General features: G+C 26.1%; 2 protein-coding genes across 4 annotated transcripts; one reads left to right on the forward strand and one right to left on the reverse strand.

The window, feature by feature from the left end:
- Positions 1–174: 174 nt before the first annotated feature.
- On the forward strand, positions 175–27136 carry LOC112602918 (prominin-like protein). Of its 3 annotated transcripts, XM_025351286.1 has the most exons (19): positions 181–1322; positions 18292–18562; positions 20145–20265; positions 20375–20441; positions 20527–20691; positions 20775–20899; positions 20995–21018; positions 21175–21467; positions 21532–21687; positions 21768–22013; positions 22099–22336; positions 22403–22492; positions 22567–22794; positions 22973–23131; positions 23777–23898; positions 23965–24015; positions 24085–24339; positions 25390–25500; positions 26288–27136. In XM_025351286.1, the coding sequence occupies exons 1-19, from the start codon at positions 1025–1027 to the stop codon at positions 26313–26315; spliced, it is 3048 nt and encodes a 1015-aa protein (XP_025207071.1). In that variant the 5' UTR covers positions 181–1024; the 3' UTR covers positions 26316–27136. The 3 variants fall into 3 exon arrangements, with proteins under 3 accessions (XP_025207073.1, XP_025207071.1, XP_025207072.1); XM_025351288.1 differs by lacking the exon at positions 25390–25500 and having other exon boundaries at positions 175–1322; XM_025351287.1 differs by lacking the exon at positions 20995–21018 and having other exon boundaries at positions 185–1322.
- Positions 3812–5822, reverse strand: LOC112602920 (glycerol kinase-like). The gene has a single exon (XM_025351289.1). It carries the CDS (start codon positions 5482–5484, stop codon positions 3886–3888), a length of 1599 nt encoding a protein of 532 aa, XP_025207074.1. The 5' UTR covers positions 5485–5822; the 3' UTR covers positions 3812–3885.
- Positions 27137–27461: the final 325 nt, after the last annotated feature.

The following is a 27461-nucleotide window of genomic DNA, read 5'->3' on the forward strand; positions in this document are numbered from 1 at the left end:
AACCTTGGCCCATTTCGCACGGCCAAGACCGTGTGTGTGCAGTCGGCCGAGGGGGAAATTCGGTCGTCGGTGAGACTGCGTCGCGGGTCGTGTACCCGTTCGACGGCGGCGGTTGACCGCTACGCGGCGCTCCGGTCGTGCGTATCGATCCGGGGGGGTCCTGCTCATCCCTACCAAACGACCGCCGACAACCTGTTCCGCAGCGGCGCGTACCGTGTACGGGTAACCGGGGGACGTGGCTGTGCGAGTGCGTTAGACCTTATTGTCGTCGGCCCGTCGACCGTGGTCCGTGGTTCGATCGCTTGACGCTTCTGTCGTCGTACAGTGTAAGCAGTACGCGGTACGCACAACGAACCCGATTCGCCGCGGTAGTGTCCCGTACAACGTGCCACTGTGCGTCTGTGCCAGCGTACGCCGCTCAGAACGTCATCGCGACGACGGCCACCGCGCGCGCCATTGCGATAGCGGAACTATCGTGCCTGAAAACCGGCAAAACGTTATTTTCAAGCACGACTATCGTCTTCTCTCGTTGTTTTAAATCCAAATCAAATACTAGGCGGTGTCGTTGTCGTTGTTGTTGTTGTTGTTGTGGGTGAACGAATACAAAAATAATTTAAATCCGTCGTCGGTCACCGCACAGTGTCCGCTAGAGTGCGTGTAATATAATTCCTTTGTTTACCTGTTCGCTATCCCCTGCCTACCCTGCAGGCCGGAGCCCTCAGCAGCTGATCACCCCGGAGTTTGTATCAATATTTTGCTAATACCTATTAATAATATTCAAAAATATAATAATTTAAAACGTCGAAGCACGCACAAACGCACGCACATCGACTGCGGCGTACGATTAACGGCCGTGATCTCCTCCTACCTCCACGGTCCGTCTACTCGCCGTGAGACGTAGAGGCAGTCAGACAGCTCGAACTCGACGTCGGTCCGACATGTGTCCGCGAGTGTAACGACCGACGGGGGGATACCCGCGAGTATTTTACCGTAGCGCGTGCTTCTGTCGTGTTCGTCGGCCGCGATGTCCGTCGGCAGCCCGTGGGTGGTGTGCGTGGCCCTGCTGTTGCAGTTCGCCGCGCGGTCCGAGGGCAACTGGCTTAAAAACTTTGCCAAGCCAAAGCCGCAGCTCAGGCTCATGGAAGGTGTCACCGAACATTTGCACAATGTTATGCCGTACGAACAGGTGCAGTTCAGCAGCCCGAACGTGTCCACCGCGTACGTCAGTTCCACCAAGTTCCAAGCGGCCGGCATGGGACATTTGTACTTCATCACCAACAAGTTTATCCAGTACATTCTGAACGACCAGGCTTTCCCCGAAGGTACGGTTTATTTAGTCGTCATTCACACCGCTTTAATAACAAGCCGGGTTCACCGCACTGTGCTGTTGTGTGGTGTAAAGTTAAATAATCCATTTTACTTGCGGATGGGTAACTCGATACCAACATTGTGTTGTTTGTCTATGTATCTGTTTATGTTGAATTAAATAAAATAAAACACGACACAAGACTCTGTGATTATGTGAACCCGGTTCAACTGTTTGTCTATATTTTCGAATGACCGAATTAATTTAAACACATTAAAACATTTTTTTTAAAGTTAAGTTATATTTATATTATTCATATATATATGCACGTAGTCGATCAATCTATACTAACTGTAGTAGTACACTTATCTGTAATTCAATCTTGAATTTTTATTAGTGGAGGGGGAGTGTAAGATAAAGTCTGCCAAGAATAACAGTCCAATGGTTAATGAAAAGTAAAAACCTACAATATTACCAATGCAATAACATTTTTGCACTTTTTATACTTTATGTTATAAATGTAGACAGAGTAATAATTATAATAATAATAATAAATTTATTGTATTACTTTGTTTGGATTAGTATGCTAGTATTTATATAGCTAAAAGTCATTACCTAAATAATATATTTTTGTATATAAGTAGTTGTTAGAACTGTTAAAAGGTTATTCTAAAAAAATAAAAAGTATAATATAGGTACTCATCATATTATTTAACAAAATGACACTCTAATATTTCATTAGTTACATTAAGTATAATTTATTAGAATTTATTTAAGTAGGTATTTTGTTAGCAATTATTGACTTTTTTTTTTGTATTTAAGAAGCCCATGTAAATATACAAAAAAAAAAAACATATTTCATTAAAATCATTAAAATTTACTGGAAGATAAGTTATCTAAATATGTTTTAAATCTATACAGAAATATGTTTTCAAATAAGTTTCCAAATTCATATGATTGAAAATAATATTAATTATACCTATATATAATAGCTCTAATATACCTATTGTTATTAAGTACCTAGGAAATATTAATATTTTCCATTTTTATTTACTCCTCAGAATATAATTAATTGAAATATGATACACTATCAGTTTACATAATATTCATTTTATGGTTGAGAAGTTACTTTAGTTGTTTGAACCAGACCTTGGAATTTCTTCTTTTTTTTTAATAACATCTACAAATTAAAATATGTTTTGTTATTATTACTTATACTTTGTATTAAAATACCTAGTAGACAGGTATGTCATTAATTTAAAGTTATAAAAAAAAATTATTTCAATATGTACCTTAATTTTGATACATTTTGATGAATCATAGTAAAAGTAGGTTAGAGATAGGTTTAATGTTAATTTATTAGATTATTTATATATTTTATTTTTTACTATAATATTACTCTCATGATTATTAGGTTTAAAATTAAGGTTCTTCAAATAAAATAAATTAAAAATAATTAGATTAGATTTTACTTGCTTTTTAGACATGTTGGTATATGATTAATAAATTATTTCATTTTGTATTAGTTAAAGGTAGTTGGTTTTATATAAAATTTAGCAGTTACTTATAATTTTTATACTTAAAAATTCTATGCACTGTAACCTATATTCAAATAATATAGGCACTTCCTAAATATATATTTAAATTGATCATGTCTAAACTTTTTTTCTCATCAATATACTTACCAATATTTTTAACAAAAGTACAAATTTCTTATTGTGTGAAATTATATAAAACTGCTTCACTACCTATCTGCCTCATATTATTAGTGTTCCAACTAATTTTGATTATTAATTAAGAAAAAATTATTAATTTACTTGTTTTTAAAAACTGTTCATAGTGAATTATTTGTTAGTTATTATTAGTATAATGCTACGATGAATGTATTTTTTTGGTTTATACAATATTTAACAATAGTTGATGTATAAGTTATTTACCTTTTTTTTTAAATAATCAAGCAGTTATGGTATAACTGTTATGTTACTAGTTTAATATTGCCTAGTAATGTAATGGTATATCAATATTAATTTTATTACTCAGTGTCCACTGTCCAGTAATTTATTATGAACTACAGTTATTAATGTATTTAACTTATAACCAAGAAATAGATATTGAAATTAAACAAAGATTATTCAAATAATTAAATATGTAATTGTAGTATTTGTGTTCTATGGAGAAAAATATTATTTACATTTCACAATTTTTTATTTTGTCTAAATTACACATAATATAAACAAATTAAGTAAGTATATTTGTATTATTACTATTTTTTACAATATTGCATTAACTTTATATTATAAGCCTTAAAATTTAGATAATAATTCATAGATAGTAATTTAAATTTATAACAATATAATTTGTGTACTACCACCTACATTTGAGATATATTTCTATCTACACTAATTTATTTAATAAATATACCTACCATGCATTTTATAAATTAAATAAGTACATATTATCAAAAATTAATTTACTAAAAGTATTCAAAAAATTATAATAGTAGTAATACAATAATTTAGGTTTAGGTAACTATTTGTTTTTACATCAACAACGCATATTTTTTTTTTTAAATTAACATATTAGTTCTTATCAGAAAAAGCCATCATGCCCATCATAGCTATTAAGTATGCTGTAGATAAAAAATGTGTACTAAAATTATTATGATTATTAACTGTTTGATTTGGTTGTGGTTTTGTTATCGCAGTACTACGTTTTATTGCTTTTAACCATTTTGAATACCGATTTCTTTGTTCTTCTTCTGTTGTCATTGGTTTTGTGATTTTAAGTGACCACTCATGACTTCCAATTTCAATATTTATAACTTTTGCCGCTGCTTTAGCTGAGCCATATATAGCCATGTCGTCAGTCATTTGTGAGCTTATTACATCTATTCCCAAAATATCAGCTTGATAACTTAATACATTATTGTAAATAGAATAAAGACCATCAATAAATAATTGAGATGGAACTATATTTGTATCCTTTTTAAATGCAATACATACATCTTTAGTATGAAAACAAAATGCTTCTAATGCAGCTCGAAGTATATGTTTTTTGTTAGTAAAATGAGTCATACCACATATTATACCCTTGGCATTTGGTTTCCAATGTGGTGCTGCTAATCCATTAAAAGCAGGGACAAAATATACATCACTTGCATCTATGTTTAATAATTCTATTTCTTCATCGCTGTTTACAATTTTAATATTATTTTTCAGCCATTCTATTGCTTTTCCGCCAACTGATGTCCAACCTTCAAAAGCATAAACTGCTGGTTCCTTATCAATTTTGTATGCCACTGTTGTGATTAATCCGTTGTTAGATCTTTTAAATTCTGTTCCTATTATGCAAGAAACTGCACAACTATTACCATAATTACTCATTATTTCACCAGGTTTTTCGAAATTTAATCCATACAATGCAGCTTGGTGATCAGCAAATATTGATCCAATTGATATACCTTTTAAAGATGTTTCTTCTATAGTTCCATAATATTCAGAAGAACTTTTAATTGTTGGCAATAATGAAATTGGAACATCAAAAAATTGACAAGCATTTGGAGACCACTCCAAAGTTTTTAAATTCATTAATAATGTCCTAGAAGCATTGGTAATGTCCGTAACATATAAATTACCTTTAGTTAACTTCCAAACTATCCAAGTGTCTAATGTTCCAAATTTAATATTTTTCGTAGAAATAAGTTGTTTCATAATGTATTTATTATTAATTATCCATTTTAATTTGATTCCGCTGAACATTGACGTTACTTTTGAACCAGTTGCATCTTCAATGTCATGAAGTGCTTTCGGACAAATTAATTTACAATCCTGAATGATAGTGTCTGTACGAGTATCAGTGTAATGAATTGCATTACAGAGTGGTTTACTTGATTCTGAATCCCATGCTAATATAGTATCTCTTTCATTTATAATCCCAATTATCTTAATATTATCTTTAGATAATTTTTTTAATTCTAGTTTAACTATTACCTCATCAATAGTTGTACATACTGCATTCCAAATATTCTCAGCATCTACTTCAACCCAACCAGGGTATGGTTTTATGAGTTTGATAGGCCTGTATGAATTCAACAAAATATTTCCACTGTGATTGAGTACGGAGAATTTGACTATTTCGGATTCCACATCAATTACTCCAATTAATTGTTCATTTGTCATTTTGGTTGTATGAAATGAATTAGGTGATGTTTTGTTCAAAGCTTAAATGTTGACTGCACTCCACAAATTTTTGTATCTTTATTATATAGGTACATTTTTCTACTGATTATACGGATACAGCTGATATCTGTTCTAATTAATGGGTTGAATAGGTCGAATTGTGCAATATTATTTATATGTTTCTTAAATTATTTGGTTAATTAACAATACTATAATACCTTAATTTCTTTATTCCTATAAATTGAAAGTTTTTTTTTTAAACTTTAGACTTTCATTAAATACTAAATAATAATAAATCGATAAAGGCAGGGTTGAAAATACGTTGCGAATGTTGCGATTTAGTATGTATATTGATAAGAATTTTACATATAAATTGCGTAATAGTCAATAGATAAACATATTTAAATAAAACAATTATAAATCAACTTTAATGAATATAACTTTTATCAGACTGCGGATAAATCATATCAGAATAATTATTGATGATAATGATTCAATGGAAATGAAATTTTCAAGACGTTGCCACGTTGGAGTAAAATATTATGTATGATGACAGTACTTCGTCAGTTTCATACGGAAGTGACTTAGCGTGTTTACAATATATGCTTGTTGGTAACACTGTGAGAAAAATTATCCACAACACACCATGAACGCCGACCTTTGCAGTTTGATATTTGTTCAAAAAGTTCTTGTAAAAATATTGTATGACCATTTTGTTGTTCTTCTGAAGACAATAGAGGTTAAAGAATTATCAATTAATGTTTAATATTTCGGTATTGTTTGAAATAAAAAGAAAATGAACCTTCGAATCGACATCGGATGTTGCCTTTATGGTTTTAATATTTGAACGACCATTCGTAAATTTTAGTTTTATCGTTGAATCGTTTTAAATTTAATTTTATATTACTATGTATTAAAATAGTTTATACCTAAAATTGTTTATGGTATACGTGTATCTTTTATATAGAATTGTAAAAGAAAACGCCGGACAGGATATGGTGAACGGGTATTGGGCACTAGTCCCGCTTCGCTTACTTCGCCGCAGTATCCATTCGTGATATATTATTATCATCGTAAAAAATTTGAAAGCAATGATGCAAATCACGAGTTCAAAAAACGATTCCGTTTGTAACTAGCTAATTCGTTAGAGTTTAAATCCGTGTTTGTTATTGACATTTAAAACAATAATAACAAAAATTTAATAAATTACAGTAGGTTATCTGTATTTTTAATGAACACTTTGGGAAATTACTTCAGAAAATTAAATAATTGTCTCTTTCAGATGTCCTAAATTTTTATTCATTTTTCGTTTTTTTTTTTCTAATTTTTTATTGATCTTATTTAAGCCCGGCAACTAAGGCCATTAGCTGTGCATAGGAACAGTAGGTATTTTGTGTAAGGTTTGGTTAGTGGAGTTGAAACACATGGGTGTAATTGTGTATGTGTGTGTGCCATGGATTCGTCATTAAAAACTCCGACAGTCACCCATCCGAGAGCTAGCGACTCCGGCCGATGCTCGACCTCGGAAATATTATATGACGTCCATACACTAAGATCTCAATCACACGTGTTTTTGGTTAAATATATGCCTGTGTTTTAAGAAAACCTTGTAAAAGTTAAGACCGTTTATTCACTTCTATTTATCACTTATATACCCATGTATCAAGTATTAATATCGTTCATATTTATATATGTACATTTCTGATTTAATTTCCTCATTATTTATTATTCACTTTCATTCTTATTTTCAGTAAATTGATAAAGTTATTTAAAAAAAAACCATACTATTAATGGACATGACTTGCTTAATTTGCACATGCATAAATCATTTTTTGATATTTTCATTCGAGTAACTAATGGATATTTTCCATGTAATTTCCACTACTGCAAATAAACAGAATAAAATCTGTAGTAAGCTTCACTTTATAATTTTGAAACTGCGCCGAAAAATAATTTATTTTCTTATTTACTTCTATACAGTATAAAAACTTTTATACCCCACCTACATTTTAGACTACAGATTGATCGATTTGTGTAGTTATGACTTTCTAACAAATATTTTTCATAACTCAGCTGCCTTATGTTTTAAATTGTTGTATCTGGAGTTAAAAAATGGAACAACTTTTGGTAATAGAAAAACGTAACATTTTACAAACCATAAGCTAATACGAAATCATGCATTGTCCCCTTCAACATACGTAATTATAACCAATTTAGAATGTATAGTTAAATTTAATTTAATATGACATGTGTGCAGTAAATGTATGATATGCAATTATACTTATGAATTATGTCAATTGTGATAATAATTATAATACTCAATTGTTTTTCTTTATTAGGTTTTTGATAATTACCTTGTAAGTTTCGTTTTAATACATAAATATAATGCAAAAATTAATTAAATTAATAACAATAAATTTAAAAAAAAAAATGGTTAAAAAAGTTATAATAAAAACAAATTATTTATTCAACTAATAAAATGATTTTTTTTTTTACTACTTTTATATACTATTTTTATTTCTTAGTTTAGATCTAGAGTCTACTGTCTAGGTCCTTTAACTTATTTTAATAAATTACTAGTCTATCGTTTTAAGTTAATCACTGCGAAATTTAATCTAATTTAACTAATTAAAATTGTTTATTTATATTTAATTTATACAAAAAACAACAGGTAGATAAACATAAATATATTATGTAGATATATCTACTCAACATTCAACAATGAGAATTTCAATACGTTGACGGAAATATTGTTTACTATAGTATGACATACCATTTCTAGGCTCTTAGGATCACCGCGTATTTATTAAATTTTCATCAGTTTTTTAAATCGAATATCAGTCAAAATGTCATCATTTTTATTAAAAGTTGGATATCCAATAAAATAGAACTTTTTAATAACATATATATTGGGTTAGGAATTAAGACTATCTGAGTATACACTTGGTAATAGTACAAGTAACAACATTTCTATGTTTATACTTTAATATTTTACGATATTTATATTTTAAAATGAGTTGTAACTTATGATTAGATATGTAAAATATTATAATTTAAAAATGCACATATACCTATCACAGAAAAATTTAAATATCGTATAAAATCCAACATACAAACACAGATGATGTTCTTAACTTTAAGCTTAATAATAAGTTAATTCACTCTAATAGTAAAATTATCTATACATAATTTGCGGGTGATATCTTAAACAAGTATTATTTTATAATATCTAAATAATTTAGGTTATATTAATAGACGTTATATATTTGAATTCATTAATACATTTAATTGTGTATTTATGATTCTATTTCAGTTAAAAAAATTAATATTTAAAATTTAAGCACGTAGTTATTATTGTAAATGAAATAATTTTAGTTATAGACCTAAATAATATAAGTGAAATTCTCATTATTGTTTCCTAAAACTCTTGTCTTTTCACGCGCCGAGTTTATATAGACAATGTGAATGATGATGACTAATGATTATACGTTTGTTCCAATCTGTTAATGATAAGCAACAGGCCAGCAGTAAAAATATTGCTTTGTCACAGATTTACACAAGACTATGGTAAATTTTCTATGTCAAGACTAGGGTTTGGTTCATTTTTTTACTTTTACTAGAATTAGCACGAGTGCACGACACATTTAACTAGACTTGCTGATAAATTGTAATTGTAATTTTTCGATTATTACTTTCGTATATTTTTAACAATATTTTCATACAAGTACTTACGTAAATAATAAATGTTCAAAATTATTTAATTTTTAACTTGCATGTCAATATCAAATCAATTATAGTCTATTAATTATACGTGTACCTTATTTATGTATAAATAGATAAAAAATGATTAATTTTCTTCTTATAATACATATTTCCAGATTCCCATAAACGATTAATTAAATTATTACACATTAAGTCCAAGCCTCTGACTTTTGTTTTCTGTTCATATATACTGTTATAGCTTTGATAGCTTTTTACGTGATTATCTTATTTCACATAGCACATGTAGTTTATTTGTCCTGTATCGGTAGCACGTATGTTTAGAAAACCGGATTTGCCCGGCACGATCAATTTATAACAGCAGACAACTATAATAATATTATACACTTGACATGTTATTTTTTGTCTCGTTTATATCAATTGAACTCGTTTAACAAAAGAAAATCACGTATGGTACCAGCTGCAGCAGTCGTTACTATTCGCTATGCCAACTACATAGTTATATAATCGCTAGATTTTTCCACGTATATACCTAACACTACTGAGAATAAAAACATGTATATGCAACGAACTATTTTCTATTTATTTTTCATTTTTGTCCAAAATTCATATTACAATTATTCGGATATTATTTCTTATATTCATCCTCTTCGTGTGTAGATAATAGGGGTATCTATTGCTATAAAATCGTATCTAAATATATTAAAAAGCGTCATGATGATCATTTAGTTTAATACATCTCTTTTTAATTCGGAAACGTTTATTCACCACGACATGCGATTGAATAAATCTTAGATAGATATTTTTTTTATGTTTACAGTGTAATATAAGTAGTATATATTAAATAAGTAAAAATAAAATTGTTAATGATGTATCGTTTATAAGTTAATATTTATGAAAATTTGATCCTATCATCTTGACCTACTTATTGGTGTAGTGAAATTATTAAGTTATAAAATCAAATCATAATTTCTTGTCTCTACACATCAATGATTTATTTGTATTATTTATAAAAATTACATTGAGAAAATCCTAATAAAATATACCTCGTGATGTTGGTATAGATAAAACTACATTAATATGCTACTGTTTTACTTAACATGGTGTCATTAGTTCATTACCATGTTGATGTGGATGAATTTTGCTCGTTTAATAGGTTAACCTTTGAAATGTGAGCTTTAAAGATGAATGATAAGCATGATTTTTTTTTTTTTTTTAAATATTTTGTTATGTTCAATTTGTGTATGTGAGTATTTGTGAATTTTAAACTTGGTAAAATAATCTATCTAGCTATTAGTGGTGACTGTACATATTATACTAAATACTACATAGTGTTATAGAATAGAGGAGACTGGCGTGCACTTGTAACGGGTCGTTGGAGTTATCTGCAAATGACTCATCGGGTATAACGAACTCCATTCCATTGTATCGTACTGACAATCATGTACATAGTATTAATGCAATCTTTGTTTTTATTATATTTACATATTGTGCCAAACAGTACTACTATTATGGTTGCAATTGTTTCTTAAATATTTAATTTTGTTAATATCATTTTATCTTTAATCGCAATCATAATTATAATGTACACAGTTGTTTATCCTATAATTTTTCAAAAACAATAAATAATTTCTATCTATTCCAGTTATTATTTTCTAAAAACTACATTTTGAAAAGTTTACTACTACAATACTTAACCATTTTACTTGGATATAATGTTATATAATAATTATCAAACATTTTAAACTAACAAAACAAAAAAAATTTTATTTGAAAAGTATTAAAAAAAGTTTAGGTTTTGATTTAAGTTTTTATAATTTAATTTAAAATCTATTTGTGTACAGATTACAGATATTTCCCAAGCCTACGTGCATAATGCAAAATATATTGCTTATAATTTGTGTGTGTATGTATATATATATACATGTCTTTGTCATTTATTTTTACAGTTAATACCTAGAATTAAATACATATTTTTATCAGCTAATATCAAAGATATCAATATTATAGATAAAAGTAGGTATTTAAAATGTTATACACTTTATTTTAACATCATGTATACATGTTTTAGTGCTGTAAACACAACCTTTTTACTGACCAATTCGTCGGTTAATAAATTTGTCACATTTAGATCACGCCTACTGTTATGATTATTATTATCCATTTTCAGTCGAAATTTTCGTAAGGTTACACCTATCATATCCAATGATTAATATGACAATATTATACAGTATGATAATTCAGATGATTGTCATTACTTTAAAAGCATCTGTATGATTATTCAGTGTTTTGGCGGAAAAAATTCTTGATAAAAATTATGGACTCATTTTCGTCAATGTAAACATTTTGATCTAATATTTATAATTCTATCTAATAATATGTAGAGTATATTACTTAATGTTGTACCATCATCTTTAATTTAATGATATTATTTTTTTTTTTTTTTTTTTATACACGCACATGGCACATCATATTATTCAAATAGTTTTACATAAAACATTGTATGTTTTGATTTTTAATTTTGTTGATAACAAACAATATTATGTAGCACTTTATTTAATAATTGTTAAAATTTCAAACTAAAAGTTATTTCTATATAATTATGGGTATATTGAAATATTATTTTCTTACTTAAAGTAAACAATATCATCTGAAATTTGGCTTACTCGAATCGAATTCAAACCTGTTATTCGTATTTTAATGAAATAAAATATACCATGACTCATTCCAATATTTTCATATTAATGGTATGACTAAAGTTTGAAAATTATATTTCAAATCATGATGCGACTTAAAATAATATTTTTTAGACGCCTAAATTTATTCTTATTTGTGTATCGTTAAAATGAAAGTTAGTTGGGGTTAATCACTATTGCATAATCAAAAAAAAAAAAAAATTGTTTATAAATCCAGTATAATTTATAAAAATTGAAATGAATTATAATATTTTGTTTTACAACAATAGAGAAAACAATTATAATTAAAGTATAGTCATTGTCAATGCCATAAACTACTATCACTTCGTTTTCGTATTCTCAATACTTATTGTTTTATTTTTATTTTAGTTTTATATTTATACTCGTATTACTGATATTTGTTATAGTAAGATATTTTTGTACTATTTCAAGATGTTGTTATTAGGTGCTATTTAAATGAGGACATTAAATATAGCAACATATTTATATATATATATATATATATAATTTACTACTTGCCTAAGAATAACTAAATTTCTTTACCATAATCTTAAGGTATAAATAATATAATAATATAACTTAACAGTTTACATTTATGTAGAAATTCTTATTAATTAAAATTCTTGAATATATTCATAAGTATTTAATATGTTTTGTTCAGTTTTTAAAATGTTTATAGAATCTGATGAATCTTTAAAAAAAAGTTATTGTAAGCAATTTATATTATGAATAAAGAATTAAAAATAATTTATGAATGATTATTTAAATTAACAAAAATTATGTGTTTTCACTACACCTTGCAAGTTATCCCTTACTTTAATTTTTTTTAAAAAAAACCGAAATTTGTAAACATCATATTTGTTTATTTTTTTTTTTTTTTTAATTAGTAATATAAATACTGTCATTTAAATTCTTTTCACAAAAAGCACAAATGTTACATAACTCAAATAACAATTATTAATTTTTCATTGAAATAGATATAATAATAATTAAACCTTTATCGATTTTATGGAAATTAAATATTTTATAGTATTATTTAACAAACAAAGACGTTTTTACATTGTATAACGTTGTTTGTAAGTAAATTATGTTTATCATGGGTATTAATAATTTACCAGTTTTCAATGTTATTACTTATTAAAAAAAAAAAAAAACTATCTTCATAAACTAAATCTAAACTGATGCTATTGTGATGTAGGTACGTACTTAATACGCATAGGTAAGAGGATTATTCATTGTCGACACGTCATAGAAATTATATTTTCTGGGTGATATTTTTGTTTTTTTTACGCAGTGCAATCGTTGTTTCCACTGTTTAATAATTATGTACTTATTTATTACAACCTTTTTGGCGTATGGTCGAGTTCAAGTACCTTTATGGGCAGAATAGTTTTCTCACTTGCTAGAGCGGTGGTAATAATTTTTTTTTTCATTATGCCGTTTATACGTGCGTTGCAAATTTATCCGTGACTGTTATTTGCATGAAAAAATAACGTAATTTTCGAATGGATAATTCAGTTAATTGTATGTCGTTGTTGTTTTTTTTTTTTTTTGTGCACAATTTCTCACAAACGCATCGACACCGAATCACAGGTATTATTGTACAGCATAGGAAGTCAGGTTGGACAGTTCGTTTAACTCATATGTCTATGATATAATATCATCATAATACATGAAGATAGAGAGCATGAATATACATATATGTAATGTATGATAATATGATATAGACGTGTGATGAAAAACTATGTATATTGATTCAGATGATTAATCGTAATAACAAATGCACAGCGTTTCCCAAGCAAATCGATTTTCTGCGTATCTATATACGTTTTGTATCAACTTTCACAAATGATCCGTTTGCGGTAGTGATGCGCCCTATACAAGAACAAAATGCTTAATCGATCCGATCTTAGTATAATGTGATACGCGTGGGACAATCAACGTCAGTAATGTATTCAGGGGATGATTGGAGGGTTTTAAGTGTTTCAATTACTCCCACATATTCCGACATGTTATTTTTAATTCAAATTATCAATTTTTAAAACATACAATACAATGTTGTAGTATCTCTGTAAAATGGCGATTTTACAGTTATATATTGTACAGTTAAATTATATTTGAATATAGATTAATCGTGTATGTTATTATTATTTTTTTGCAATGACCACAATTGTTTGTGTGGCGTAGAGGGTAAAATCAAAATAGTAGCCACTATGATTCTTTTATATGGGTTGGTTGATGGGTTGATTATAAGAAATGATTAATAAGTAATAATTTGATATTAACCAAAATGTTTTAGTATTTATTGCTATACATCTATACTCTACTTCTATTTAAAAATATAAAAAACAGTAAATAAATTTTGGGATGGATAATAAATGGAATATAAGACATGTCTCTGAAAAATGTTAAGTTTATCAATCTACTGGTTATAAATTATGATTTATGATTAGCTTATATAATTGATAACGAATTATAAAAAAATATAAGCATGCCATAGCAACATTAATTATTGTTGTTTCTAACATATAATCTTGTATAACATTGCAAATTGTCATTTAGCAGTTCACGTTTAGCTCCGTTAGTTTTAACAATAAAGTGAATTTCCCTACTGTCAAATTTATAGATAACAATATTATCTGTGTTTTTTTAGTTCTTATATTTTAATTTTAAACTGAATTAGGTGTGTTTGAAAAAAGGTACCCCCACAAAATGTCGCGAAACTAGTATATTGTAAAGTAATAATACCGCCGTAAGTTATTATTGCATCTGTTAAATCCAAATACATCAATAATTAAAAAGAACAAAACAATCAGTTAGGCTGAACAAGTAAAAAAAGTAGTTGTAGATTATCATGATCGAGAGTTTGAAGATCATCTTCAAGGTATAATATATATTCATATAATATATACTTCCATTAATTAATATACATATTTTATTATATATTTTTTTCAATTTTTTTTTCAATACTTATATCAATTTTATTAAATTATACATGTTTTTATCAATTCTGCTATAATATATTTATGTAAATATTATTTATTTCTAATTAAATTAACGCCATATTTCATATTGGCGATATTTATTCCATGCGATGTATTGATTTCGCTATATTTCAGTTGCGATATTTTGGTCACGATATTTTACTGGCGATATTTTGTCGGTGATTCTTAAAAATATATATTCACAATAATATTACTACAATTTTTTTTTTATTACCATTTGTTTATTATTGATTCATTTTATTGTTTACTTACTCTATTGATTTATGTTATATTGTTCAAATTTATTTATTACTATAAATTGTATTGTTTTATTAGGCTTCAAGTTCGTTTATAAATAAATAAATGATATATAACGAACTTTAAACTCATTTTAAAATTAAAAATATCGATAAAATTTATTAGATGTTACTTTTACTAAACATTTCATAATAGGTCAAGTCTATCGAAATTACAAATTTACTTTCTAAATACAAGTTATTGATCAGGTGCGTCCAACTGATTAATATATTTTATGCTCTAGGTTTACAATATATATACAAGTGTAGTATCAAAAATATTCTCACATAGTAGATGTATTCTTTTTGAATGTTTGAAAATTTTAACTATAAAAAACGATATAATTAACCTGATAATATTGTTCGTACTCGATATAATCTCATTAGAAAACAAATCTCAGTTAGGCCATTAATTTAAATACCTTATAATTTAATATATACAATGTTGAATATTGTGATGCCCATACTATGCAATTCGTCTCTTGTACAGATAGTAATGAAAATTCTCATTTGATATGCAAATCGTTAGATAAATAATTAATAAACTCTTTGAGGGTCGGACTTGTCGGAGTACACTTAGTTAGATAGTATAAGGCAATATTTTAAAATAAATTTAAGAAGAAGTATAGTGGTACTAATGTTTTTGTTCAAATGAACTATTCCTACATATTTTAACTGTAAATTATTATAGGCAGGTAGATATTAGTTTATATCCAAATCAAATTTCGAATTAGTTTCTGTGCTATGTTAAAGTTTATGTACGAATATTGTAACTAATTAGCCAATAGGATAACATGATCTATAATTATAGGTAGGTTCGAAAGATACTATTACAATTATTACTAACTATATAATAATAATAATAGATCCGTGTTAATTAGTATAATTTTAATTCATGTCTAACATTTTGTTATTTTTGTACTTAGCAATAGTTGATGGCGTAAATAATTATTGTTCAATGACGTTATTTAGTGTAGTCGTGAATGAATTATAAATAATTAATGAAATAAATAACAACAAAAAAATAACACCTATAGCAATCAAATACCTATATTGAAAATCGATAGGTTTATGCGTCGGAGCATACATCCTGCCATCCTGGATTTTTCGTAAGTCTGTCGTGTGTGTTGTGTGTATGCGGTGTGACAAAACGAGAGTAAAATAAATTAATGAATTGTGTTCGTTCGTTACAAGGTTACATCATTTTATATTTTGCTCTGTTGTATGAAATTTGCGCATTAATCGTATTTGTATTACACCTTTATAGTAGTAGGTGCTAGTCTATTCAAAAATTATATATATACCATTTACAGAATGATTTTTCAAATATGCTCATCCTCTTTTTTTCTCAATAATGCAATCATTTAAAATCTGATTTTTGGAATGTTCTTTTACGCTTAAAGACATTTTTTCAAGATTTTTTTGTACAACATAAGGACCATTTCTTGAAGATACTAGCTTAAATTTTTCAAATGACAACCACCCTTAACTACTGTTAATTATTAAGCGAATAATTATTCTAGAAATGTTGACATATATTAAAATAATTTATCATTAAATGAAAAATGTGGGTGAACATGCATTGTGAATTATCTTGTATAATTTTGTACTTTATGAATATCATGATCTACATATGTGTTTCCCAAACTTTTTACTCAACACCCCTTTCAACGTTTAAAAACCACACACTGCCATCCTGATACTTGAGTCTGTGACCTTATTTTTGTTATAGTGGTTCCTAAACATTTTTCCAAAAAAGTATACAGATTTTAAGTGTGCAATGACAAATTAATTAATTTATAATATGTATAATTTTAGTACAAAAACCATAAATACAATTTATATAATCCTGATGACATGAATGCGCGTGATTTCTATTCGAAACCTAATTTCGATATGATAATGCGTTGATAGTAATTTGTAATAATAATTATTCTAAAAATATAATATAACTAAGTGCTATAAGTTGTACAACATTAAGATAATGCGATTGCTGAAAGCAAATTCAGATTGAAAAAATTAGTTCTATCGCTTACTTTGGAAAACATTGATACATTTATTATTTAATATTAACTTTACCATTGTTTAAAAATACTATAAAGGAATAATATAATACCATAAGTACTATATTTTTAATCAACGATTATACCAACAAAATTGCATTACAGAATATTGGAATACTTATCAATTTATCAAAACTTTTTGTCTAAATTCTACTTCTTAAAATAAACATTTGTACAGGACTTATTTAAATCAATCAAATAGTATTGAACAGTAGGTACTGACATTTCCATGTTTCAAGGTTTATTAAAATAAACAAATGCACATATGTTATACTCGTCGTATACGGCTTTGTTGTTTTAACGATTACAAATCGATCTATTCTTAGTTGTTACATTTGAGTTGCTATGTCAAATTATTTTAATGACAATTAAATTATTTGATGGCCTATAATATAAATATGTCTCTCGAGTTCATTGAACTAGGTATTTTGGATAACTTTTTAACAGTATGGAATGTGTATTACCAGATGCGCAATGCTATCAATGTTATTTAATTAATTCTAATAAAAAATTACAGAACAACAAATATAGTTGGATAATTTTACAGAATTTTAAAAATCGGTATTTCAATTAGTTGTATAAGACTTTGTCAACATAAAGTATTATACCATTTGTATACCATATATCGTTCATACTATTAGTTTTTGTGTCTGTCCCAAGTTATTAGTCTGTGTCGTCGAACCTGGGGCAGTCATAATATTTTTTAAATCAAATTCTTTACTATAAAAAAAAAAATAATTTTTTAATTCAATAATTACATTTGTAAAATGTATTTCCTTGAAACGAGGAATCTACAAGTCACATTTTGTGGATTTTTAAAATATCTTAGTATAGACGATTAAATGCGAAAATACGCACATTAAGACATGAACAACAAAATGTTATTACCTACTTATTAGAGCCAGTATCAAACAGTTTTACTGTTTTAACAATTATCTTTTTCAGTGTTTAATATTTCGGTTGTCGATATTTAAAACTTACGTTTTGTTAAACATATCAAATATATAGGTATATATAATTTTAGTAATATTACGTTGTTTATTTTCAGGATTCATTGATGTGGAAGGTGATAATACAATTCAAATAGATTATTTGTCTCATGAATGGCCGATATTGGTAAGTCATTATTGGGCAAGTGCTACCGTGTTAGTTGCTGGATTAGTGTTTGCTGTTTTAATGCCACTTATTGGACTGACGTTATGCTGTTGTCGTTGTACTGGAGGTTGTGGCTCTCGGTCTCAACCTTTTGACGCCAAATACGATTCTTGCAAGAGACAGTTTTATGGCATAATACTAGCTGGACTTACTATACTAATATCGTGAGTTCTGCATACTTAATACCTATAACTTATACTATGTATTTATTATAAATCATCCTGGGTTGGTGATGAGAAGTATTATATATCTTAATGTTATTATTAGTATTTAATCAGAGTCTATAAACAAACATTAACATCTTCTTTTAGATTTTGAGCGAAACGATAATTTTAATTGATTTTATAACTATGTATGTTTTAATGATGTTTTCATTTTCAACTTCAAGGATGATTTCTGGTAATAAATAGATCCAGTTGTTACTTTATGGTCGAATGATAAAATTCATAGGAATTTTATAATAAACAAGTTTTTAGCAAAATCAAAATTGGTTAAATATAAATAACTTGAATTTTTACCAAATGTTAATTTATAAATATTTACTAGAAATGATACAGCTTTCAAAATATTTTGATTTTTTTGTCGAGCTATTTATTAGATGTTTGGAATTGTCTACTTTTTTAGCTTTTTTTTGATTTATACAAAAACACAGGGTTCTTCATAAAAAAAAAAAAAAAAAAAACATCAAAAATGCATAGTCTTAATTTATTTTGTTTTAATTCAAAAACTGTTACTCTTAATACTTTAAAACCACAGTATAATATACCGTGTTTAAAATATATCACTATTATTTAAATTATCTTTTTTTATACACAATGAAATTTTTAAAATAATTAAACAAACTTTAAGTTATTAATAGAATATAGACACTTGACATTATAGAATCTATTAATTTTTTTTTTTATATATAATATATATATAATGTTTACAATGAAAAATTATGCCTAACCAAAAAGCTTAAATGTTTAATACAATATCTCAAATATGAAATAAGTTGTTTTTATGATAGTTTAAAAAAATTTATCATATTTTTTGTATGAACATTTAAAGTTACAATTTGTCACTGGTTAAAATGTTAATAAAATTTTAAATTTTAATAGCTAAGGCTTGAAAATGTAATTCAAGATTCCTTGTTTATTGTTTTTAAAGAAACCTAAAAGTCTGATCAATAAAATGTATACAGATAAAAAATATGATTTGTTTTAGGTAAAAAAAATTTTCAACCTACCTTATTACTAGTAGGAAAATAAATATAAATATACAATTTAATATTCTTAGAAATATGTTACTTAATATTATATTATATTACCTATATTTTATTTTGTATCATTAAAAAATAACATGTACATTTGCATTACTCTACAATCAGTATACTTTACAGAATATTTATAATTGGAATTTATTCTTCTAATTAAAAATTATTATTATATAGGCTAACCGTCCTATTCTTAATAGTTTTTCATCATGTATAATGATTTATCAATGAATTTACATTTTAATACATACATCCATTACAGTGACCTACTTGTGTATACTTGAAATCCAATCCACTTTAATTTTTTTTTTTTTCAATTTTTTTTTCAATTTTAATTACCATGAATCAAATTCAATAAATTATCATAGTTTATATTTTTTATAATATCAATGATATCATATACTTTCTAAATAATTATAGGATTACTTTTATAATTTAAATTATGTTGTAAAAAATTTTTACTAGTCATTAATAAACTAATTTTGTTTTAGATTTGGCGTTGTTTGTACATTTGTGAGTAATGAATATTTGGAAGACGGTGTTAAAGAGTTACCATTAAATGTTAAGAAATCTTTAAATGATACCAGACTGTTTATAAATAATACAAAAAAAGTAAGAAATATATTTTTATTCTTATTAAAAATTAGTTTAACTAATATGTAGTAACTATTTATGTATTATACATATTATGTAATATATTATAAATAATCTAAAATTTTAGGAAGTTGATAATCTATTAGTTGTAAACTTTGATGAGTTGGAAGAAACATTATCAAATATATTAGAAGGTAAAAAAAAAAAAAAATGGTTTTTTTTTATATTATTAAACATTTATTAAATTTTGACTATGAAAATAATAAACATATATTACAGCTAGTGGTGAAATTGTTAAAAAAAAACTTGGCGAAGTTTCTAAAGCATCAGTTTTGTCTAATTTAACTGCTGTTGTAAATGGACTGGGGCTCATCAAACAAGATCTTTCTAACGTAGATTCATTGACTCGTCAATTACAAGAAACAGCTCTGCAATTAGATGCTGGTATGATTCTTTACTATTTTAATTATTATCAATTGAAAAAAGGCCTATTATGAATGATTATTTAATTATTTTTTTTTTTTTAGCTTTAAAGGAATGCCGATCAATAATAATGAAGAAATTGGAGTCTTGTCGATTTGAACGTACTTGTCGTGATATTTTAAATCGATTCAATATCCAAGATCTTTCTTTAGAAGCAAATTTTAGTCAGGTAACCAAATATTTCAATGTGTAAAAATTATTGTTATTGTAATTTTTAACCACTAAATTTTCAAATCAAAAATTTTGTTTGCTTACCGTGGATAGATATTAGACAATGATCTCCCAAAGGTAGGTTATAAAGTTCTTGGTATTTTTAATATGTCTGTTATTGTATGATTTAGAAAAAATAAATTACTTGTTTTTTACATTATAACATTTTTTTTGTACTATAATAATATACTATAATATTAATTACTAATACTTCATTAAAATATTTCTTTTTAGTTGCCAAATGTAACAGCTACCTTGAAGAATATATCTGATTTTATCACTGCTGATATTGAAGAAGAGGTAATGAAGGGTCAGCAACAATTTGAAAAAGTGAAAACTATAATACAGAATGCAGTTAATGATAATATACCAGAAATAAAACTAAATATTCGAAAAGTAGGAAATGCTATCAAAGAAAATTGTGTTAAAGTGGATAGAATTTTAGATCGTGTAGATTCTACTATTGCTAACTCATATTCCCCGACAGAACAAGGAGAAGGCCTATTAAAAGAATTTTCACCTTATCGGTAATTAATTTATACCTAAAATATTACAAATACCTATATTTAATTTTTTTTTTTTTTTATGTAGGTATTATGTTTGTTTGGGTGTAGCAATTACACTGTTTTTAATTTTGATTTGTCTAACTCTTGGATTATTCTGTGGATTTTGTGGTAGTCGACCAGAAGGTGGATATCGTGATGATGATTGTTGCAATAAAGGAACAGGTGCTTCATATTTGATGATGTATGTCACCTTAAAATACCTCCTTAGTTGTATTTAAATGTAACAATAAATGTATTGATTGTCCTAATATTGTGTTATAGGGCTGTATGGTTAATGTTTTTATCATCAGCATTCTTGATGATCATCGCTTTGTTTTATTTTGTTACTGGTGTCACTACAGATCGTATTGTATGTGAACCATTGCAAAACCCTACACCTTCAAGGGTTTTGAACATAGTAAATCGTTTGTATGATGTATCTGCTATTCATAAATTAGATAATCAACAACAACCTTATTTAAAACCAACTCCAGTCAATACTGATTTTAATATTAGTTCTATTATTCGGTAAATAACATTAATAAGTATTAATTAACCTATATTTGTGTACAATAATATTTTACATTTTAATAATAATTTTATTCATTTACAGAGATTGCCATCGTAACATGAGTTTATTCCAAGTTTTAAAAATGGAGAGACTTATTGATCTTAACAAAGTTTTAGAATATCCCAATTCTTTTGGTATTGATGAACATATTGATCAATTAGTATCAAAAATAAAATTAGAAGGAGAAATAGTAATCTTAACTCCTGAGGCAGAGAAACAGTTGATAAAATTATCTAAATCACCTTTATCCAGTATTAATTTTCCAGCATATACTCATGTTGTAAGTTTTTATAAGAGCTTTTTTTTAAATTCTCAATTCTAAAATTTAACATTTGTCTGATTTTAGCTTGGTGAAAAAATAACATCAATTGATTTGATCCAACTTGCTGATGCATTAAATCAAACAGCATCTCAATTACCAATGTCAAAATCAGAAGTATAAATATATTTTGTTTGAATGGTTTAATTTAATAAAATATTAACTTAAATAATTATTACATTTTGTTTTAGGTTAAATTTTCATTAACAAATCAAGCTATGTACTTAAAGGTACATCAGGGACAACAAGTAGCATTGATGTTAGATATAAGTCAACGGTTAGAATCCACTGCTAATCAGCTTCAAGAACATTTACGTTTTAATCATTCTTCATTGCGCCATGCTGTTGAACATCTTCTAATTGAGGTTGAACAAGCTCAAAAATATTTATACAATGAAGGGCCAACAATAGTGACCAAAGTAAGTAATATTGACTATATTAACTTGATTACTATTATGTTAAAATATTTTAATTTAACTAATATTTATGAACTTTAACTTGAATTTCATAATATTGTGTTTTTATTCTAATAAAACATCCTCAAATATAATATTATAAATACTGATATTAGTAGTAATATATTCCAATGTTTTCCAGCTGGCAAAAGAATTTGGAGAAGAATTTAACAAACACATAGATCAGTATTTACAAAGAATTGTAAACCAAATTAGAGAAGATGTTGGTAAATGCTGGCCTATGTCACAAGCTTACAACGCCTCAATTGTTGCTGGATGCCAAAAAATACTTAATCCTTATGTGAGTATGAAACTATTAAAGAAATATGTACAATTGAAATTTTTATTTATGGACAACTAAAATAAAATCCATGGACTTAAATTATATTATTTAATAATGTCATAATATTAAATTCCTCAGCAGAATTTATGTCTATGAAAGGATTATTCATATTTTAAAAAGACATTATTAGTCACTAGGTAGCAGATTTTTTTGTATACTCTTCTATTAAACTTAAAAATATTCTAAAAATGTAAATGTAAAAAAACATATCTATTTTTTTGCACATTACAATAATTTACATAAATATATAATATGATTATTACCAGATTTTTAAATATGTTATTAACCATAACCCAGTATTGGTAAATCAGTTAAATAATCATCAATCTATTATTGATAATGATTTTATTAAGTAGGTATAGAAAATATTAATATTAATTATATATAAATGATTATTTTTTTAAATTTGTTAATAAATAATATCTAAAATACTTGTTTGATTTATTTTAATATTGTAGTTTATTTACCTGTCATTAATCTTCTTTGAATGAATATTGTCATTGATAAATAATTTAATTATTGGGAGGTTTCACTGTATACAATTGTTAAAACTAGATTAACATATTGATGATAATATTTATTTATTTATTCAAATTATTTCAGAATGGTTTTTGGATGAGTGTTGGTATTTGTTCAATACTTTTCATGCCCATTATAATTCTTTGTGTGAAATTGGCTTCTCTCTACCAAAAATCTGATCCCTATCCAGGTCCATTAGTTGAAGCGTAAGTATTGGTGTTGTTTCTTTAAACTTATTTTAATTTTAATTTATGTTTATTTTGGTTTTATAGAGAATACTTGTATGATGCATATACAGACCGTGAGAATATTCCATTAGCAAGGTAATATACTATATTTTTTAAATTTGCTTAATGTATTTCACTTTTAAAAATGTATAATTGTATATTTAGTTCAAACAACAAGAAAAAAAATGTACGGAATAAACCTCGTAAAAAAGTGACAACTGCTCCATGTGGAAATAGATCATCAAGTATTCCTATTGGCTATGAGAATATGTCCAACCCAGAAATTGCTGTTAATACATCAGTTAATGAAAGTCGCCATCCTGGACATGGTGGTTCAGTTGATTATAGTGCACATCTTGGACGAGCAAATATAGTAGTACCTACTACAAGCCCTTCAGGTGGCATACCTGAAGCACCAAAGTATGTTATATAATAAAATGTTTTACTAATTTTTTTGGAATAACTTTTCTTTAACGTATTATGAACACAAAGATATTATGTTTTTATTTGTTGTATATTTTACAAACACAACAAAAAAATTTAACTTAAAGCAATTGATACAGTTATATAATTAATGTTTTTGGAGAGAAAATTGACCTATTACAAATTAATAAATTTAAGAGCTTAAGATAATGTTGTCTAGTTAGTTTTTTCAATATTTTATTTTTAAAAGATTTTTTTTTTAGATTTTAGTAATAATTGATAGATCAAAAATTAATACAAATACTACATAATACATGTCATAACTCATAACAATATTAAAATATGTGAAATTGTATAGTTGAAAATGATATTTAAGGAGAGAAATTATGAGGGCTGTTTATGGAGATAATTATAAGTGTAAAACTATTTAATAAAAAATTGACTTAAAAGATGTAATAGCTTTGTAGCTATAAGTGAATTTGTAATAGAAAAGATAAAGGTAATTTATAGGCTGGTTTTTGAGTTAAAATTTAAAATTAATTGTAATAAAATATTAGAAATACTTATTGAAAGTTCATTCTAGGTTTTTTTTTTTTTTTGCTTCTGTATATGATTTTTTTGAGATTATTGATTTAAAGTATTAATAATATCACAATTTACTACACTTTTTATATTATAATAAAAGTATTGTCAAAAAAACTGACAAGAAATCTCAAATTTTTCAAATTTGTTAGTAAATCTAAATATGACTTAAAAACTGTATTGATCGTGTGAAATATAAATCAACTATATTGTGCAATAAGATAATGTAATCATTTAATATTAAATAGTTTAATATATTTAATAATTTGTATTAAGTGTTTCAATATCATTAGTATTCAAACCTAATATTAAATTTTAATCTTGTAGTTACAATATGTTAATTACATAAAGCTGTTTGGCTACTCTATGTAACAACCTAATATTTGTATATATTATATCATTTTTTAATAATACTTTTCCAATAACAAGTTGTATTAATTATTTTTGTAATTATATTATTTTAAGGCCTACCTGGGACTTCCCAAATGGTGGACCACCTCATTATCAAAATCCGATCTCATCTGAGTATGAACGCCCTCCGCCATATTACTATCCTGGCCCTTCTGGACCACCAGGGTAAGTAATTTATTTTACTTTTCATCATTTAATTTTGTATGACTACTGACATAAAATATACAAAAAGAGATGATAAAAAAAAAAATGTTCACAACTTGTATTTTAATATTGCCTAGACATTACCAACATTTGTCTAGCAACATATTAATATAATTACTCTTTGCACATCCAAATTTTGATTAAGCTTTGAATACAAATTAATTGAAAACTTTTGTAAATGCACAATTAAGAAAAACATTTTTTTCAACTATTTAACTATAGTATAATTGTAAGAGTTAAAATTTAAAGTTTTATAATATCAATCTACTATTTTGTTAATTAAACATATAGATTAGATTTGTTTAATTAATATCAAAGCACGATAAAATCTATTATTTTATTTTGAACACAGTCAATAGTGTATGACATTTAAAATGAAATGATTGATAAAACGTAAGACACTTATAATAATATTTGATGTATTATGATTGTCTTACATTAAATAAAACACCCTTAAATATATTTTCCAATATTAAAGTATAAAAATGTGTGTCAAAACTGCTAGCTTTTGCTTCAAAATTTGGTTCTTTCTATTAAAAATAGAATAATATATCGAAAATATGATTTATTAAATTATAAATTACCTTAGTTATATTAAAAACGTATTTTATTTTATAAATAGACGAGAGCCATTTGTGCCTCACTTATATTATTATTCTAAGACTTAAAAAGTAATTTAGAAATAAGTTTTACTATTCAATTTTACCATATTATGTTTATATTTATATTATTTTTTTTTTAATTACAGAGCTCCACCTGAATCTCAGTCGTCATAAACTCATCAATTATACAAAACTTAATCCATTATAATAATGACCTTTCAAATTGAGAACTGACTACAACTGAAGAGTTGTGACCCTATTTTTGTTTAATGTTATATTTAAAATTCATATCTGACTTTTGAACATTGATTCCAAATGTATTAATCTAGTTGATTGCTCTCTTTATCATTAAAATAAGATTTTTTTGTTGAATACAATTATATATATATTAAAATTAAAACACATTTACTTTTGCCATTGCGCTCAAAGAAACAATAACACATATAAATTGTATCATTCCTTCATAATATCTACTGCCTTATTTATTCATTGTGATCAATTATTTTTTTTATGTTTAATAAATAATTTTTTTATTTTCAGTTATTCTAAGTTATAAAGTAGTTTGAAATTGTTAAAGACTAGATAATAGCTTATAAATACATTATTATGTTTCAATTAGCTTCATAAAATTCCTTGTAAATAGAATAACATATTTAGCAATTTCTTATTATTTTTTTGTAAATATTTTAAATTACTATTTTAATTATTTAATCGATAAAATTAAGAAAAAATAGATTTATTACGATTAATTTTAAAGAATAATGTTCAGTTTAAATCTGAACACTATTTTTGGTTACAAAAATCGTTAATTATATTATATTTTTTTTATTATTTTTGTGGCAATATAATGTTAAACTAGTCATTGTGTGACAGATAAACATCAGATTATGACGTAGACTGTATAGATCTTACAAATGAGAACTGCTATTATTTGTCATCAAACGTTTTTAACTTTAAAGAATAAATATTACTATAGTAAATTGTACAATATTCAATAAGTTTTATCATATCTATATGTCAAAACATTTTTTAGTGGATATATTATATTTGATATTTTAAATTAGAAATAGATTCTTCACAATTTAAAATTATATTGATATTAAGTGATCTTTCTCAGCTACTAACATTAAAAAAATCATGTGTGATTTATTATTCCTTTGAAAAGCCTGATTTTTTTATTATTTATTTGATAACATAATAGTATTGTTAAAAAAAAAAATACGTAATATAATATATAAATATTTTATTTTTTTTTATTTTATGTTTCATATCCTTTGTTGATGTGTAACTATTGACTTGAAGAAGCATTAATTATCATGT

The sequence above is a fragment of the Melanaphis sacchari genome, unplaced genomic scaffold (assembly GCF_002803265.2).
Source record: "Melanaphis sacchari strain LSU unplaced genomic scaffold, SCAv2.0 Contig91_pilon_pilon, whole genome shotgun sequence".
NCBI lineage: Eukaryota > Metazoa > Arthropoda > Insecta > Hemiptera > Aphididae > Melanaphis > Melanaphis sacchari.